General features: G+C 49.1%; 1 protein-coding gene across 1 annotated transcript in view; it reads left to right on the top strand.

Annotated features, from left to right (window-relative positions):
* Positions 1-2,385: 2,385 nt before the first annotated feature.
* PLSCR3 (phospholipid scramblase 3) overlaps positions 2,386-16,377 on the top strand; it is a 30,024-nt gene continuing 16,032 nt past the window's right edge. Inside the window, exons 1-2 of the mRNA XM_079952112.1 lie at positions 2,386-2,499; positions 8,858-8,967. Coding sequence (XP_079808238.1) covers positions 8,955-8,967 — 13 coding nt within the window. The 5' untranslated portion in view covers positions 2,386-2,499; positions 8,858-8,954. The remainder of the gene's footprint in view (positions 2,500-8,857; positions 8,968-16,377) is intronic.

The following is a 16,377-nucleotide window of genomic DNA, read 5'->3' as shown; positions in this document are numbered from 1 at the left end:
AGGAAGACACGAGAGGTAAAGGAGGTGCTGTGGGATTGGTGGAAGTCAATGATTGTTTTTTTCTTTTTAGTGTTTATATTATTAACTTGTAAGATATAGATATGTGGGTTTTTTGTTTTGTTTTTTGAATGTTGGTTTTTGTGTTGTGTGTATTCTTATTTTTCGATATTTTTTGTGTTGTGTGGAAAATACTAATAACATTTATAATAAAAATAAGTTTATAAATGATCGCAACACGAGAACTCATGGGCATCCAATGAAGGTAGATGTTGGACAATTCAGGATGGATGAAAGAAAAGTCCTTTTTCATGCAACGCAGAGTTAAACTTTGGAACTCCCTGCCACAGGAAGCAGCGACGGCCAAGAACCTGGATGGCTTTAAAAAGGGGACAGGGCAAATTCACGACGGAGAGGCTGATATCAATGGCCACTAGCCAGGATGTGTCTGCTCTGCCTCTGCAGTTGGGAGGTAGTGATGCGTCTGAACGCAAGTTTCTCGAAGACACAGGCGCGGGAACGGATCACGGGCACCTGGTTGGCCACTGTGAGAACAGATGCTGGTCTAGAAGATGTTGTTGTTGTTGTTGTTTAGTCGTTTAGTTGTGTCCGCCTCTTCGTGACCCCCTGGACCAGAGCACGCCAGGCCCTCCTGTCTTCCACTGCCTCCCGCAGTTTGGTCAAACTCATGCTGGTCGCTTCGAGAACACTGTCCCACCATCTCGTCCTCCGTCGTCCCCTTCTCCTTGCGCCCTCCATCTTTCCCAGCATCAGGGTCTTTTCCAGGGAGTCTTCTCTTCTCATGAGGTGGCCAAAGTCTTGGAGCGTCAGCTTCAGGATCTGTCCTTCCAGTGAGCACTCAGGGCTGATTTCCTTCAGAATGGAGAGGTTGGATCTTCTTGCAGTCCATGGGACTCTCAAGAGTCTCCTCCAGCACCAGAATTCAAAAGCATCCATTCTTCGGCGATCAGCCTTCTTGATGGTCCAGCTCTCACTTCCATACATCACTACTGGGAAAACCAGAGCTTTTACTATACAGACCTTTGTCGGCAAGGTGATGTCTCTGCTTTTTAAGATGCTGTCTAGGTTTGTCATTGCTTTCCTCCCAAGAAGCAGGTGTTTTTTAATTTCGTGACCGCTGTCACCATCTGCAGTGATCATGGAGCCCAAGAAAGTAAAAAAAGGAGGTTATAGAGGGAAGTTTTCTCAGAACAGCGAAGCCTTAGGTTGACTTGGGGGCAGGAAGATCTTTACCCTCAAAGGAAAGTTTTTTTGGAGAGGGTGGGCCTACACAAGAACTCAGCCCCACAATCCTGGAAGGGCCAATTGTAGTTGCTCTAGTGCTGAAGTCACTCTGCACATGGTCTGAGAAACACACAAACACAACACACTGCAACCAACCACACCCTGGGCCCTGTGGGCTCTTGCACCGCCAGCAAAAATAAGTACCGGTTTATGCGATGCTGACACAAAGACTTTGCTGACACACCATACAGAAGAATGAAATTTTACTGCCTCCTTTTCTCCCACACAACCCCATATTGCCTGTAATTGTAACATCTCACTCGGAATGCGACTGATTTGTTTGACTTGAAAAGCGAGACTCTGTGTGTTCTATTGTTACTTAAGAAAATATTTTATTAAAAACATGTAATAATAAAAAGAGACTTGCAGAGGGCTCTTTTAGCTGAGGCAGGCTGGGGGAAGTCTGAGCGCTTGAAATCAGTGGGGTTTGGAGCCCTACCTGGTCTTCAGATTAAATCTGGAGGGGAAAGGGGCGGGGTCTATTCAGGGGGTTGGTCTAGATGCCCCTCGTGGTCCCTTCTGACCCTACAAATCTTAGATTCTAGGTCAGGTGCTGCAGGGACTAGAGCATGACCGTGGCAACAACCAGGAAGGGCCATCATTGCGCACCGGTTTTTTGCAAAAACACAAAGCGGGGATGCCTGCGCGTGGGCTAGATAGCTGTCACGTGTGAACCTCCCCAATCGGGTGGCGCAGAAGTGCTTCTCCCCAAGGCGTCGTGGAAACAGGCCTGAAGTCGGTGTCCAAAAGGCAAGTTCCCTCCTACCAGGCAGCAGCGGGGCCGCGTTCTCGCGTGGCGGTGCGTCCAAACAAACAGCCGCGCAAGACGCGCGTCTCTCCCTTCTAGGGCAGCCCGGAAGGACTCTACAAAAAACCCACCAGCTGGAGGGCGCCGGGTTGGCCGAGACCATTAACCCGGGTTAAGAGCCCCTAAGGTTTCTCCTTCCCCTCCCATCCCTCGAAGCGAAAGAGCAAGCCCGGACACGCCGCGTTCACACGACCGGCGCGCATCGCTCCTTTTTCTCTCTCGCTTCTTTCTCCGGGCGCGGCGCCGCTCCAGGGCTGCTGCCGGCGATGGGAGGGCGAGGGGGCGGCCCCTGCCTCGCCCTGCCCTCCCTCGGTCCATCCTTTTCCTCTCTTTCTCTTCTCTCTCTTTCCTCCCTCCGCCACTTTCTTTGCTGGCTCCAGGGCGTGAAGGTAACGCGGAGTGGGGAGAAGGAGCCGGGGAGGCGAGGGGGAGGCCCAAATAATGTGGGGCGGGGGGGGGAGGGAGAGGAGCCATGGGGTGCGGGGGGGTCCTTGGCCTTGGTATCCCCTCCCTCCTCTACCCCCCCACCAGGGGGCTGTTTGGGAAACCAGCTGAGATGGCCAGGGAAATAAAAGATGGGTATCCCCATCCTTTGCGCGCTTGGTTTCTTTCTGTTCCCGGGGACAGATTTGGGGGGCTCTCAGTTCAGGCTGGATTTGCAATTGCCGGCGGGGGGGCTTTTCTTTCTCGTGTGAATGTGGACAGCGGGGAGGTTGTTTTGCAAGGAGGGAGGGAGGGAGGGGCTTCCTGTTTGGAACCCCCCCCCAATCCTGCCCGTGGAAATAAAGATAGGAGGAGGAAGAAGGCAAATAAGTTTCTTTGGAGGGAGGATGGTGGGGGGGGGTCTGGTTGGGGTTTGGGGCGCGCGCCCCTCATCCCCGTCTCCTTTGCTGGCTCTTCGGCGCAGCCTTGGCCATCCTGGCGCCCACCCCAGCGTCCTCAGCAGCTGGGGGGCGCCAGGTTGGCAGCTCTGGGAGGAGAGAAACCAGATGGTTTAAATTTTGCTGCTGTTGTTTCGCCCCCCCCCCCCTTTGGAGGGAGGGAGCCTCCCCTCCTCTCCCAACATCCTTCCTGATTTTCCTCCCTTCCCTTAACCCAACAATCTCCCTTCTCTCTCTCTCTGCACCCAGCCTGAGAGACGCCTGGCAGCAGCCAGGTGGTGGTTGCTTTGCAAAACACTGCAGAATTATGTTTCCAAGGTTCTCGGAAGGCTCTACAAAACGCTTTCCCCCCTCCTCCCTATGTTCCCTTCATCCAGGTTTCCTGTCCAGCCCTCGCCTTTGTTCTCTTCCTCCTGCACAGTTTTCGATTCCCCGGCCTTGAGTGCGAGTTCTGCAACACCCAGAAGCCTGCGCTAGGGAGCAGTGGCGTAGCGTGGGTTGTCAGCACCCGGGGCAAGGCAAGTAATTTGCGCCCCCTAACCTGTGGATTTGCGCCCCCCAACCCGTGGATTTGCGCCCCCTAACCCTAACCCCCAGGTGTTGCGCCCGGTGCGGCCGGCCCCCCCTGCACCCCCCACGCTACGCCACTGCTAGGGAGGGAGAGTGGCTCTCCGCTTGCTGGTTTTGGACAAGGACTTGGTTGGCTGCATGATTGGGTTGTCTTTGTTTTTATTGTGTATTTTCTGTCTTCTATATTGAATTTTTGTTGGGACCGACCTGAGATCTGCAGGTATAGGGTGGTATACAAATAATAATAATAATAATAATAATAATATAATGAGCCACTTTGGCCTGATCTAACAGCCTCTCCTTAGGCTCTAGTCCAGCCTTTCTCAACCTGTGGGTCCCCAGATGTTGTTGTACTACAACTCCCATAACCCCTAGCTAGCAAGGCCAGAGCTCAGGGATGATGGGAGTTGTAGTCCAAGAACATCTGGGGACCCACAGGTTGAGAACCGCTGCTCTAGTCATAGAATTGTAGAGTTGGAAAGGAGTTTAAGCATCGTGGTAGCTCAGTCAGCAGAGCATGAGACTCCTAATCTCAGGGTAGTGGGTTCGAGTTCCGCGTTGGGCAAAAGATTCCAGCATTGCAGTGGGCTGGACTGGATGACCTTTGGGGGGCCCTTCTGACGCTACAATTCTGTGATTCTATAAAGAGAGCCTGCTGGATGAGGCCAGTGGCCCACCCAGCATCCTGCCTTCGCGGTGGCCAAACAGATGCCCCCGCAGCAAGCAGGATTCGAACACAGGAGCCACTCTTCCTTCCTGTGGCTTGCAACAAATGGGATTCAGGAAGAGTGCTGCCTCCGACTGTGGAGGCAGAGCAGAACCATCCCTGGCTAGTAGCCAGCAACAGCTTTCTCCTGCATGAGCCTGTCTAATCCTCTTTTAAAACCATCCAGTTTGGTGTCCATCCTGTGGCAGGGAGTTCTGAAGTTTATATGCCACACGAAGAAGGGCTTTTGTTTTATCTGTGTACTGTAGTGTGTAAAGTGTTTTAGAGAGAGGTCTCTGCTCTCTAGGAAGTTACAATCTGAACACTGTAAACACTGGCTAGGGGGAGTGTATTATGGTTCGTATGTCGGACTGGGACCTGGGAGAGAGCCGGGTTCAAATCCTGTCTCGGCCCTGAAGCTTGTTTGCTGAACTTGGGCCAGTTGCTGCCTACCCTACCTCGCAGGATTGTTGTGGGGATGGAAGAGGGGGAGAACCATGTATCCCCCCTCGATTTCCTTGGAGGAAAAGAGTGCGAATTAATGCAATTAATAAATAAATTCCCGTGGTGCTGCCTCGGTGCTGTCCGTGGACGCAAATATACCAGGGGGGATGAAGCAGGGGATGTGATACAGCATGTAGAGCATGAGACTCTCCCGGTCTTGGGTTCGAGTCCTACATGGGGCAAAAAGATTCCTGCATTGCAGGGGTTGGACTAGATGACCCTGGGTCCCTTCCGACTCTACATGATTTTATGTGTGTTTGAGCTTTGCCAGGAGGGAGAGGAAGGGGTTGATTAGAGAGCATCTGAGCTGCGGACTCTGAAAGATACAGGTTTCCTGGGTGCCTTTTGCAAGTGGGCGAAAAGCCGGGGATTTTGTGGCTTCTCTCAAGGGTGAGAAAATACTCTCTTGGCTAATCTTGGGGCTCTAGTTTTTTTTTTTTATCTTAAGGGAGTGGAAAACAGGCTCTCTTGCCAGCTGCTTGGGTTTGCTGGAAAGCCGCCTCCATCTTTCCGCGGGGAAACCCAGCCTCTCCTTTCTTAACCCAGAACCCAGCGCAGACATCCAGGCACACCCAAAGGTCACTGGGATTTTCAGGGAGAGCGGACTGGATCCCACGCGGTCTGGAGAGTTTGGAAGCGCCGCCTGGAAACAGGAGGCCTGAATCGTCCAATACACACCCCCTCCAGCAACAATCCCTGCTTTGGAACAAAAAAACACAAGCCCGAAACCTTGGGTGCCACCCAATTTTGGTGTAGGGCGAAGACTCTGAGCTGTTGGTTTGCCAGTGAGAGGAGCTTGCCAAAAACCCCTCTATTTTTTAAGAGGGTAGCTGCTGTCATGTGGTTTTTTGCAAGGCTTTGTTTTCTTCCTCCCCCAAGCCGCTTGGGTGCAGAAGGAAGATCAAGGCAGACTTTGTTTTCGCAAGGCGAGAGATCGATGGGGAGGCAGAACTCTTGGGGGAGGAGAACCAAGGGTGTGTGTGTGTGTGTGTGTCAGGACTACTGGGTTCTTCGAAGAGGGCAGGAGGGTTTGGAGGCTGAAAGTTCGGCTCAGAGGCCTGGCAAGGAGTCGGGGATTGCCTCTCCTGCTGCTGCTGCTCCTGCCCTCCCCATGATGAATCTGTGTGGGCTTGAGGGGGGGGGGAAGCGGAGATCCAGTTTCACTTGGATCATGTGTTCCTTGCTTAGGCAAGAGGAGTGGGCGCCATTTCTGGAAAGCCGGGCATAAAGTGAGTAACGCCTGGAGACCTCTGAGTCTGATTCTCCTTGAGACTTGTATGTTTGTGTGTGTCTTTGCACGCAACGCCTTGCACGGTTGCACAAATCTGTGTGTGGCCTCTGGCATTTGGGCCGGAGGGTCTGGTGACTTTTAAACTGTTTGTTTCCCAATTCCCTCTGGGGACACGATTTGTGTTCTGTGACACTTTGTGTCTCTGTGTTGATGGCTATCATGTGTTTTCACTTCTGGGTGGGCTTGGGAGACTGGTGTGTGTGTGTGTGCAGGTTTCTGTACTCTGGTGTATCACAGAATTTCAGAGTGGAAAGGGATCCCCCAAAGGACATCTATCCCAACCCCATTTAGTGGCAGGAATCGCTGCTAAAGAAATCCTGACCTGGTCAGAGAGGAAGTGAGAACGTTGTACGCTTAATTCCTCTTCTTTGGTGTTTTTGACACCATTGCGATTGTGTGAATTTGATTCTCTGCACGTTTCGGCACGGGTTGTACGTGTGCGAATTGCCACCCAAAGCTTCTGTGTTTTCTTGTGCGTTTAAAAACTGCGCAGTTCCACCGGTGAAGCATTTCTTGCCTGCCGCAGCCAGGAATTCCGCACACCCGTTTGATTTCTGCTTGCCTGCTAGCTGTTCAAAAGCTCAGGAGCCTTGCCAATGAGAGAGGTGGCAATCGTGTGTCTCCCTTTTTGTTTTTCTGTTGTTGTTTTTTGTAAATACCTTTTGTTTGGCTTCCTGGAGACAGGCCCCAGGTCTGCATTGTGATGAAGAATGAATGCAAAGAGCAAGAGAGGGCGGCCAAAAGGGGTACCTCTGTGCCAACTAGGTTTACCCGCTTTTGTGCCAGTCAGCGAGGAGGCTGTGTGTGTTTGTTTGAATCTAGGAGAACAGTCCTCTTTGCTTCGCTGCAGCAACAGAGAGTCACATCTCTCCAAATGACAAAGCTCAGGTATACAAGGATAAGTGAGATGTCCGTATGGGTGCAGATTTTGAAAAGCGGGCGGCCCAAATCCAGTATCACACATCACAAAGCAGTTATTTCTCCTTTAACCCCCTTTTAAGACCTGTGTCGGGACGCGGGTGGCGCTGTAGGTTAAACCACAGAGCCTAGGGCTTGCCGATCAGAAGGTCGGCGGTTCGAATCCCCACGACAGGGTGAGCTCCCGTTGCTCGGTCCCTGCTCCTGCCAACCTAGCAGTTCAAAAGCACCTCAAAGTGCAAGTACAACAGTGTTTTGTGTTGTGTAGGCTCCAAGGATGTAAGTCATGGGCCCTGCCTGCTTGCCTGCTGCCTAAAATATCACTGGTTTGCTCCTTTCTATATATAGGGTGCCTACATTCTGCATGGGGACACAGGTGGCGCTGTGGTCTAAACCACTGAACCTCTTGGGCTTGCCAGTTTGAAGGTAGGCAGTTCAAATCCCCCCAACAGGGTGAGCTCCCGTTGTTCGGTCCCTCTCCTGCCCACCTAGCAGTTCGAAAGCACGCCAGTGCAAGTAGATCAATAGGTACCGCTCCGGCAGGAAGGTAAACGGCGTTTCCATGCGCTGCTCTGGTTTGCCAGAAGCGGCTTAGTCCTGCTGGCCACATGACCCAGAAGCTGTAAGCCGGCTGCCTCGGCCTATAAAGCGAGATGAGCGCCGCAACACCAGAGTCGGCTACGACTGGACCTAATGGTCAGGGGTCCCTTTACCTATACATACACATACATTATATTTCACATTTGTTCTTGCTCTCCTGAGCTGACTTCCCTTCTTCCTCCTTCCGGCTCTTTTATGCCGTCTTTAACTTTTTGCGTTGTCTTTGTCCGTTTTATATTTAATTGTTATTCTTCCATTTTTCCCCCATAAAATGTCTGCAAACAAATAAACCTTTCTATATATACAATTCTTGTTGTCTGTCTATATTCATTTACAAATATTGTTCAACAATAGTCCTAATGTACATTTTTAATTCATTTTGATATTATTATCCAATAAATTTCTTGTGTTTACTTGTGGTTTATTTCAGTTCTACTGGTTTCCCTATTTCACATCGTCTTTATATATAACATAAATTTCCCCCATTCTTTTTGATATGTTTCGCCACCCTAATGTCGAATTTTTGCTGTTAGCTTGGCTATTTCTGCATATAGTGGTACCTCGGGTTAAGTACTTAATTCGTTCCAGAGGTCCGTTCTTAACCTGAAACTGTTCTTAACCTGAGACACCACTTTAGCTAATGGGGCCTCCTGCTGCCGCCGCGCTGCTGGAGCACGATTTCTGTTCTTATCCCGAAGCAAAGTTCTTAACCCGAGGTAATATTTTTGGGTTAGCGGAGTCTGTAACCTGAAGCGTATGTAACACAAGGCACCACTGTATTCCATAACCTTGTACAGTGGTACCTCGGGTTACATACGCTTCAGGTTACAGACACTTCAGGTTACAGACTCCGCTAACCCAGAAATAGTACCTCGGGTTAAGAACTTTGCTTCAGGATGAGAACAGAAATCGTGCTCCGGCGGCGTGGCGGCAGCAGGAGGCCCCATTAGCTAAAGTCGTGCTTCAGGTTAAGAACAGTTTCAGGTTAAGTACGGACCTCCGGAATGAATTAAGTACTTAACCCGAGGTACCACTGTACTGCAAATAAAGGTGGTTTTAAAAATCCAAACGCCCTGTGCTCTGTTCAGGCTTATTTGAGACGTTTTGGGCTAATATGCACCACCACCTCTTGAAAAACCATCCATTTTTTCTCATTGTCTCCCTGCCTCCACCCAAACAGCCGAGGCCTCCTAATATTTTACAGATCTGTTTGCTGTGCTAGCGACCAATATGCTTCTGTCCCGAAGTGATCCCTTTCTTTTGCTATTTCCTTGCAGGGACGTCCAAATGGAAGGCAGTCGCCACCGCTGATCAGAAAGACATCGGAAGCGGGGTCGTCGTTCACCCCACACCCCTCGCCAGAAGGATACAAAAATGGCGGCTCCAGGTCTGGTCTGGCCTCTCATCCCTGCCTTCCCTTGCTTTTTAATTACGTTGCTAAATTACGGAGGAAACGAAGGAGCCGTTCCCCACATAAGTAGCAACTTGCACGTATATTTGGGGCGGGGAGGAGTCCTTATGCGAGGGGAGTGTGTTTAAAGTTAAATCCAACCCAGCTGTTTTGCAAACTCGCTCTGTTCAGAGGATACAAAGTGGATTTCAGCCCTCGGGAAATCTATATATTGGCCTCCGATAAGGCAGTTGATTTTGCACGACGTAAGCAGTTGCACAGCCAAACGGCAGAAAGCGTGGATGCGTTTGATTTCTTTGCGTAAACTGGCCTCGTAGCTAGGCGGTTGATAACTTGCTTCCGGGATCCCGCCTCGATTACATCGTCCGCACGCACAAAAATCGGAACGCAACGCTGAAGATTATTGTGTGTCTGTTTAATACTACTTCGATCTCTCTCTCTTTCTCATAGAATTGTGCAGGTGAAACTCGAAAAATTAGAATATCACAATAATATTTATTATTTTTCATGCAAAGACATAACAAAAGAAAGAGTTAACAATAATAAAAAAAAAAAAACAAAAAGGGGAAAAAAGAATATAAAACATAAAATACATCAAATCGCCACATAAACTAAAAGTTAGTTAATTAATTAAAATCCATCTTCATAGACATATTACTTGACTTCCTCAAGTCTCTTCCATCTGAATTTCTTAGTAATTGTATATAGCAGTTTCTAATATCATTATTTCATAAAACCATATCACAGTCAAAATCATGTTTCCTAACTTTTCTCATCGTACATTTTCTTATTTATTTATTTATTTAATCCCAATTTAGTCCTAAGCCTAATTGATTCTCTCAAGTGATTACATATCTTTAATATTGCAAGAAAAATTAGAATATCGTGGAAAAGTTCATTTATTTCGGTAATTCAACTTAAAAGGTGAAACTGATATATGAGATAGACTCATGACATGCAAAGCGAAATATGTCACGCCTTTATTTGTTATAATTGTGATGAACCCATTGCAGGTGTTATGTATCGAATAGCTACTGCACCTTTTCACAATATTCTAATTTTCTGAGATTGTTAATTTGGGGTTTTCATCAGCTGTACGCCATAATCACCACAGTTATAACAAATAAAGGCGTGACGTATCTCGCTTTGCATGTCATGAGTCTATCTCATATATTAGTTTCACCTTTTAAGTTGGATTACCGAAATAAATGAACTTTTCCACGATATTCTAATTTTCCGAGTTTCACCTGTTGAGTTGGCAAGGATAACAAGCGTGGGGTATAAATTAAACACACACAGTTGTGCCTTGGAAGCCGAACGCCTTGCCACTCAAGCGTTTTGGCTCCTGGACACCGCAAACCCAGAAGTGATTGTTCTGGTTTGCGAACGTTCTTTGGAACCTGAACGTCCGACACGGCTTCCGATTGGCTGCAGGAGCCACGCCGCGCCTTGGTTTCTGAACATTTTGGAAGTCGAACGGACTTCCGGAATGGATTCTGTTCGACTTCCAAGGTACCACTGTGTATATATATATATGTGTGTGTGTGTGTGTGTGTGTGTGTGTACGTGGGTGGTGCTGTGGGTTAAACCACAGAGCCTAGGACTTGCCGATCAGAAGGTTGGTGGTTCGAATCCCCGTGCCGGGGTGAGCTCCCGTTGCTCGGTCCCTGCTCCTGCCAACCTAGCAGTTCGAAAGCACATCAAAGTGCAAGTAGATAAATAGGTACCACTCCGGCGGGAAGGTAAACGGCGTTTCTGTGCGCTGCTCTGGTTCGCCAGAAGCAGCTTAGTCATGCTGGCAACATGACCCGGAAGCTGTACTCCGGCTCCCTCGGCCAGTAAAGCAAGATGAGCGCCGCAACCCCAGAGTCGGCCACGACTGGACCTAATGGTCAGGGGTCCCTGAGGTTTTGATCCTTTGGCTTAACGGTTTGTTTGGTGGGCGGGCTGCCATTATTTCCACAGACAGACACGCATTTCCCCTCCGACAATTAACTTGCAATATTTAATTCACTGAGCTCGGTGACGGAACACCTGCTTTTTGCAGGCAGGGTTTGGGAAAGACCCAAAATGCTTGAGACGCCCATTGCCGGTTAGGGGAGACCACCCTTCCCCAACCTGGTGCCCTCCCCTGGTGGAGCAGAGAGCTGTAGCCCCACAACTTCGGGGGGGGGGGCGTCAAGTCTGATTGACATATGGCCTCAAGGGGGGAGGAGCCAGCTGGGCCTCAGGGTCTCATGTGGTTACAGCTCAAACCCTGACAATCAGCTGACGGTTCAAATGGGTCACATGACCTCAGCTCACGTCTGGGACAGATCCAGATCCCACACACCCCAGGGCTGGATCCGTGGTCTGGTTCAGAGTGCAGCAGTGCTTCTGAATGCCAGTCACTGGTAAACACAGTGTCAGTCTTGTGTTCAAATCCTGATGGAGGTTTTCCTATACGGGTTGGCCACTGTGGGAACAGGTTGCTGGGCTAGAAGGGCCCTTGGCCTCATCCAGTAGGCCCTTCCTACGCTCCTACAGTCTGCGAAAGCCAGGGTGGTGTAGGGGTTTAGTGTGTCCAATCAGGACCTGGGAGAGCAGGGTTCGAATTCTCCCTCGGGGATCTCTGGCTGACCTCAGGATCCGGTCCCTGCCTAGCCCACCTCGCAGGTTTGTTGTGGGGCTTAAATGAGGATCATTTCCACCACCTCGAGTTTCTTGGAGGAAAAGGCGAGATTATAAAGGCAATATTGAAATAATATGTAAGGTGGCGACGTCTTGCGTTCCAAAATGGGACCAGATGAGGGTTGGGATAGATGTCCTTTGGGGTGTCCCGTCCAAATCAAACCAAAAATCACCTCTGAGTCTGCAGTCTTGGCTGCTTCTCCAAGGAGTGTCAAGGTTGCCAAATGCTGATTCCTACAATATGCAAATGGCGTGTTCTCTCTCCTCGCCCGTCTTAATCGTCTTTGCCCTTTCGGTCTTTAAGCCAATTCTGTGACAGTCTTTGTACAGTGGTACCTTAGTGCTCAAACTTAACCCATTCCGGAAGTCCGTTCCAAAACCGAGGCACTCAATTACCCATAGAAAGTCACGCAAAACAAATTAATCCATTCCAGGCTTTTAAAAACAACCCCTAAAACAGCAATTTAACATGAATTTTACTCTCTAATGAGACCATTGATCCGTAAAATGAAAGCAATAATCAATGTAAAAAGGTAAAGGGACCCCTGACCATTAGGTCCAGTCATGACCGACTCTGGGGTTGCGGCGCTCATCTCGCTTTACTGGCCGAGGGAGCCGGCGTACAGCTTCTGGGTGATGTGGCCAGCAGGACTAAGCCGCTTCTGGCGAACCAGAGCAGCGCACGGAAACGCTGTTTACCTTCCCGCCGGAGCGGTACCTATTGATCTACTTGCACTTTGACGTGCTTTCAAGCTGCTAGGTTCGCAGGAGAGGGACCGAGCAGCGGGAGCTCACCCCAACGTGGGGATTTGAACCGCCGACCTTCTGTCAGCAAGTCCTAGGCTCTGTAGTTTAACCCACAGCGCCACCCGCGTCCCGTTAATAATCAGTGTACTGTACTATAAAATATATGACAGTATTGTAGATGATAATTTTTTAAAAAAACAATTCTTCCCTGCGCTGATGATAGTCATTGTTTGGATGGGGGGCTTTTATCCATTTCCGCAGTCTCACAATCAATCCGCTGAATGTTGGAAGATTGGGGGCAGAGGAAATGAAGTTCATGCAGAGGGAACTGTGGAACTCCTTGCCACATGAGACAGCAATGTTCACTAACTAGGATGGCTATAAAAGAAAATTAAATCAATTCATGGAGGAGGAAAGGGCTATCGATGGCTACTAGCCAGGATGGCTGTATTCTGCCTTTGCAGTTGGAGGCTGTAAATGCTTCCGAAAGCCAGTTACTGGAAACCTCAGGAGGGGAGAGTGGGTCTTGTGTTCGAATCCTGATGGCGGGTTTCCCAGAAGAGGCATCTGCTTAGCCCCCTGGGGTAACTGAATGCAGGGCTGTCTGGCCTCATCCCGGAAGCACTTACCAGTTCAGTGGGCGAGGAAGAGAAAAGAAAAGAGGGATTTGAAGAGAAACCGGAGAGGAGGAACTTGCGATTCCCGTCTTTGCTGCAGACATGGGCATTGGGGCATGAAAGGAGGCGCCGATACAGCCCCACCCAAGTCAGCTGCGATGTTTGCCACCCCTTTCCCTGGGGCAGGGCAAGGCCTATTGTGACAGGGCATAGCTGGAATGTGGCCGGGCAGGATCTGGGCGCAGGGGGGCTACGTCACTGTCTGCTCCCCCCGGGCTATTTTAACTTACCTGAGACGGCTGCAAGTCGCCTTCTCAGTGCCGGATTTCGGCATAAGCTAAACAAGCTATAGTTTAGGGGCAACCTCTCTTTGCCCCCCTCAAAAAAAAAAAGGGGGGAAAAACCCCTGGATGTACATTTCCAAAATATAACATAAAAAACAAATAAAATAACACCTACCTACAGCAATAGTGTTTTGTGTTGTGTAGGCTCCTAGATGTAAGTCGTGGGCCCTGCCTGCTTGCCTGCTCCCTAAAATATTACTGGTTTGCTCCATATATAGGGTAGGGACGCGGGTGGCTCTGTGGGTTAAACCACAGAGCCTAGGACTTGCTGATCAGAAGGTTGGCGGTTTGAATCCCCACAACGGGGTGAGCTCCCATTGTGAGGTCCCTGCTCCTGCCCACCTAGCAGTTCAAAAGCATACCAGTGCAAGTATATAAATAGGTACCGCTCTGGCGGGAAGGTAAACAGCATTTCCGTGCGCTGCTCTGGTTCGCCAGAAGCGGCTTAGTCATGCTGGCCACATGACTCGGAAGCAGTACTCCAGCTCCCTCGGCCAATAAAGCGAGATGAGCATCGCAACCCCAGAGTCGGCCACGACTGGACCTAATGGTCAGGGGTCCCTTTATCTTTAAACAAGCTATAGTTTAGGGCCCCACTCTATTGGGGGGCCCCAAAAAATTTAAGGGGAATTCCCCCCCCCAAATGTAAGATTTTGAGCCAACAGTGTGACGCGGCAGCTAAAAAAGCCAATGCAATTCTGGGCTGCATCAATTGGAGTATAGCATCTAGATCAAGGGAAGTAATAGTGCCACTGGATTCTGCTCTGGTCAGACCTCACCTGGAGTACTGTGTCCAGTTCTGGGCACCACAGTTCAAGAAGGACACGGACAAACTGGAACGTGTCCAGAGGAGGGCAACCAAAATGGTCAAAGGCCTGGAAACGATGCCTTATGAGGAACGGCTAAGGGAGCTGGGCATGTTTAGCCTGGAGAAGAGGAGGTTAAGGGGTGATATGATAGCCATGTTCAAATATATAAAAGGATGTCACATAGAGGAGGGAGAAAGGTTGTTTTCTGCTGCTCCAGAGAAGCGGACACGGAGCAATGGATCCAAACTACAAGAAGGAAGATTCCACCTAAACATTAGGAAGAACTTCCTGACAGTAAGAGCTGTTTGACAGTGGAATTTGCTGCCAAGGAGTGTGGTGGAGTCTCCTTCTTTGGAGGTCTTTAAGCAGAGGCTTGACAACCATATGTCAGGAATGCTCTGATGGTGTTTCCTGCTTGGCAGGGGGTTGGACTCGATGGCCCTTGGGGTCTCTTCCAACTCTTCTATGATTCTATGATTCTATGATTCTAAGCTAAAAAACAAATAAAATAAAACCTACCTACAGCAACCGTGTTTTGGGTTGTGTAGGCTCCTATGATGTAAGTCATGGGCCCCGCCTGCTCCCTAAAATATCCCTGGTTTGCTCCTTTCTATATATAGGGTGCCTGCATTCTGCATGGACTGGTTGCAGGGCAACATGGGCAAATGGCTTGAGATACCTATGAGGTTCATCAATTACCATATAGCATATATTCAACACACAAAAAAGGGACAATTTGTTGTTGACAAAGGACAGTTGGACATATCAAGGGCTCCATTACCTTCAGTGGCTTAGGGCATAGGTAGACAAACTAAGGCCCGGGGGCCGGATCCAGCCCAATCGCCTTCTAAATCCAGCCCGCGGATGGTCTGGGAATCAGCGTGTTTTTACATCAGTAGAATGTGTCCTTTTATTTAAAATGCATCTCTGGGTTATTTGTGGGGCATAGGAATTCATTCTCTCCCCCCCCTCTCAAAATACAGTCCGGCCCCCCACAAGGTCTGAGGGACAGTGGACTGGCCCCCTGCAAAAAAAGTTTGCTGATCCCTCATCAAACCTAAGTCCGGTCCTGGGCGAGACGACGCAGGTGCCCCCACAGGACCTTGCCCTCCACCCTAAAATAGCTGCCCAAAGAACACCAATAGCATCCTGAACGCTCCTTTTTATTAAAGAAAAATATTTTAAGCTCATGACTTGCTCTCACTTCCTCCCTGGCCATGACTCCTCCCTGCTTTCCATTTGCAATTTCCTTTTTCTTTGTTTTCAGCTTTCTCCTCCCTGCCATTTCTTTCTCCCTGTGTATTTCCTCCTCCTAACACGTGTCAACTCCTCCGATCGCTCTTTCAGGAGCTCCCGAAAAACCTTTCCTTTTGCCACCTCCCGAGCTCAGCTCCTGGAAACCGCAGTTTCAGCTAGAAAGTTGCAAGCCATTTAAAGACCTTTTTTAAAAAAAATAAGGGAAAACGAAAAAGTCACAGAAGTGTGCTTTCAAGTTCTCCATAAATTATCTGGGGAATTCTAAAGCTTGCCCCCTTTTTTGTGGCTTCTCAGGTTGACTAATAAAGGTATCACCCAACTGTGGAGCTTAGAATATTATTCTTATAGACACAGCTATGGTTTGCTTTTTATAATACGCATCTTTCTGCAGGAATATTTATTTATTTTTGGTTGGTTTAAGGGGGACACTGAGGTGCTGTGGTTTTGTGGTTTTTTTACACCTCTCCATTTTTCCCATTCTATATTTCTTTCTTTTTATATAATTTTTATTAAATTTTCTGTTTTACAATTTAAAGATATCAGTGACTTCCCTTCCTCTCTTTCCATGGTTCATTTTACCTATCACAAATCCCTGCATATTTGACAAAAACTATTGTTGTTGTTGTTTAGTCGTTTAGTCGTGTCCGCCTCTTTGTGACCCCCTGGACCAGAGCATGCCAGGCACTCCTGTCTTCCACTGCCTCCCGCAGTTTGGTCAAACTCATGCTGGTAGCTTCAAGAACACTGTCCCACCATCTCATCCTCTGCCGTCCCCTTCTCCTTGTGCCCTCCATCTTTCCCAACATCAGGGTCTTTTCCAGGGACTCTTCTCTTCTCATGAGGTGGCCAAAGTCTTGGAGCCTCAGCTTCAGGATCTGTCCTTCCTGTGAGCACTCAGGGCTGATTTCCTTCAGAATGGAGAGGTTTGATCTTCTTGCAGTC

The sequence above is a fragment of the Podarcis cretensis genome (assembly GCF_951804945.1).
Source record: "Podarcis cretensis genome assembly, chromosome: 13".
Lineage (NCBI taxonomy): Eukaryota > Metazoa > Chordata > Lepidosauria > Squamata > Lacertidae > Podarcis > Podarcis cretensis.
Note: the sequence above shows the minus strand (reverse complement) of the source record. Positions and strands in the feature narration are given on the sequence as shown.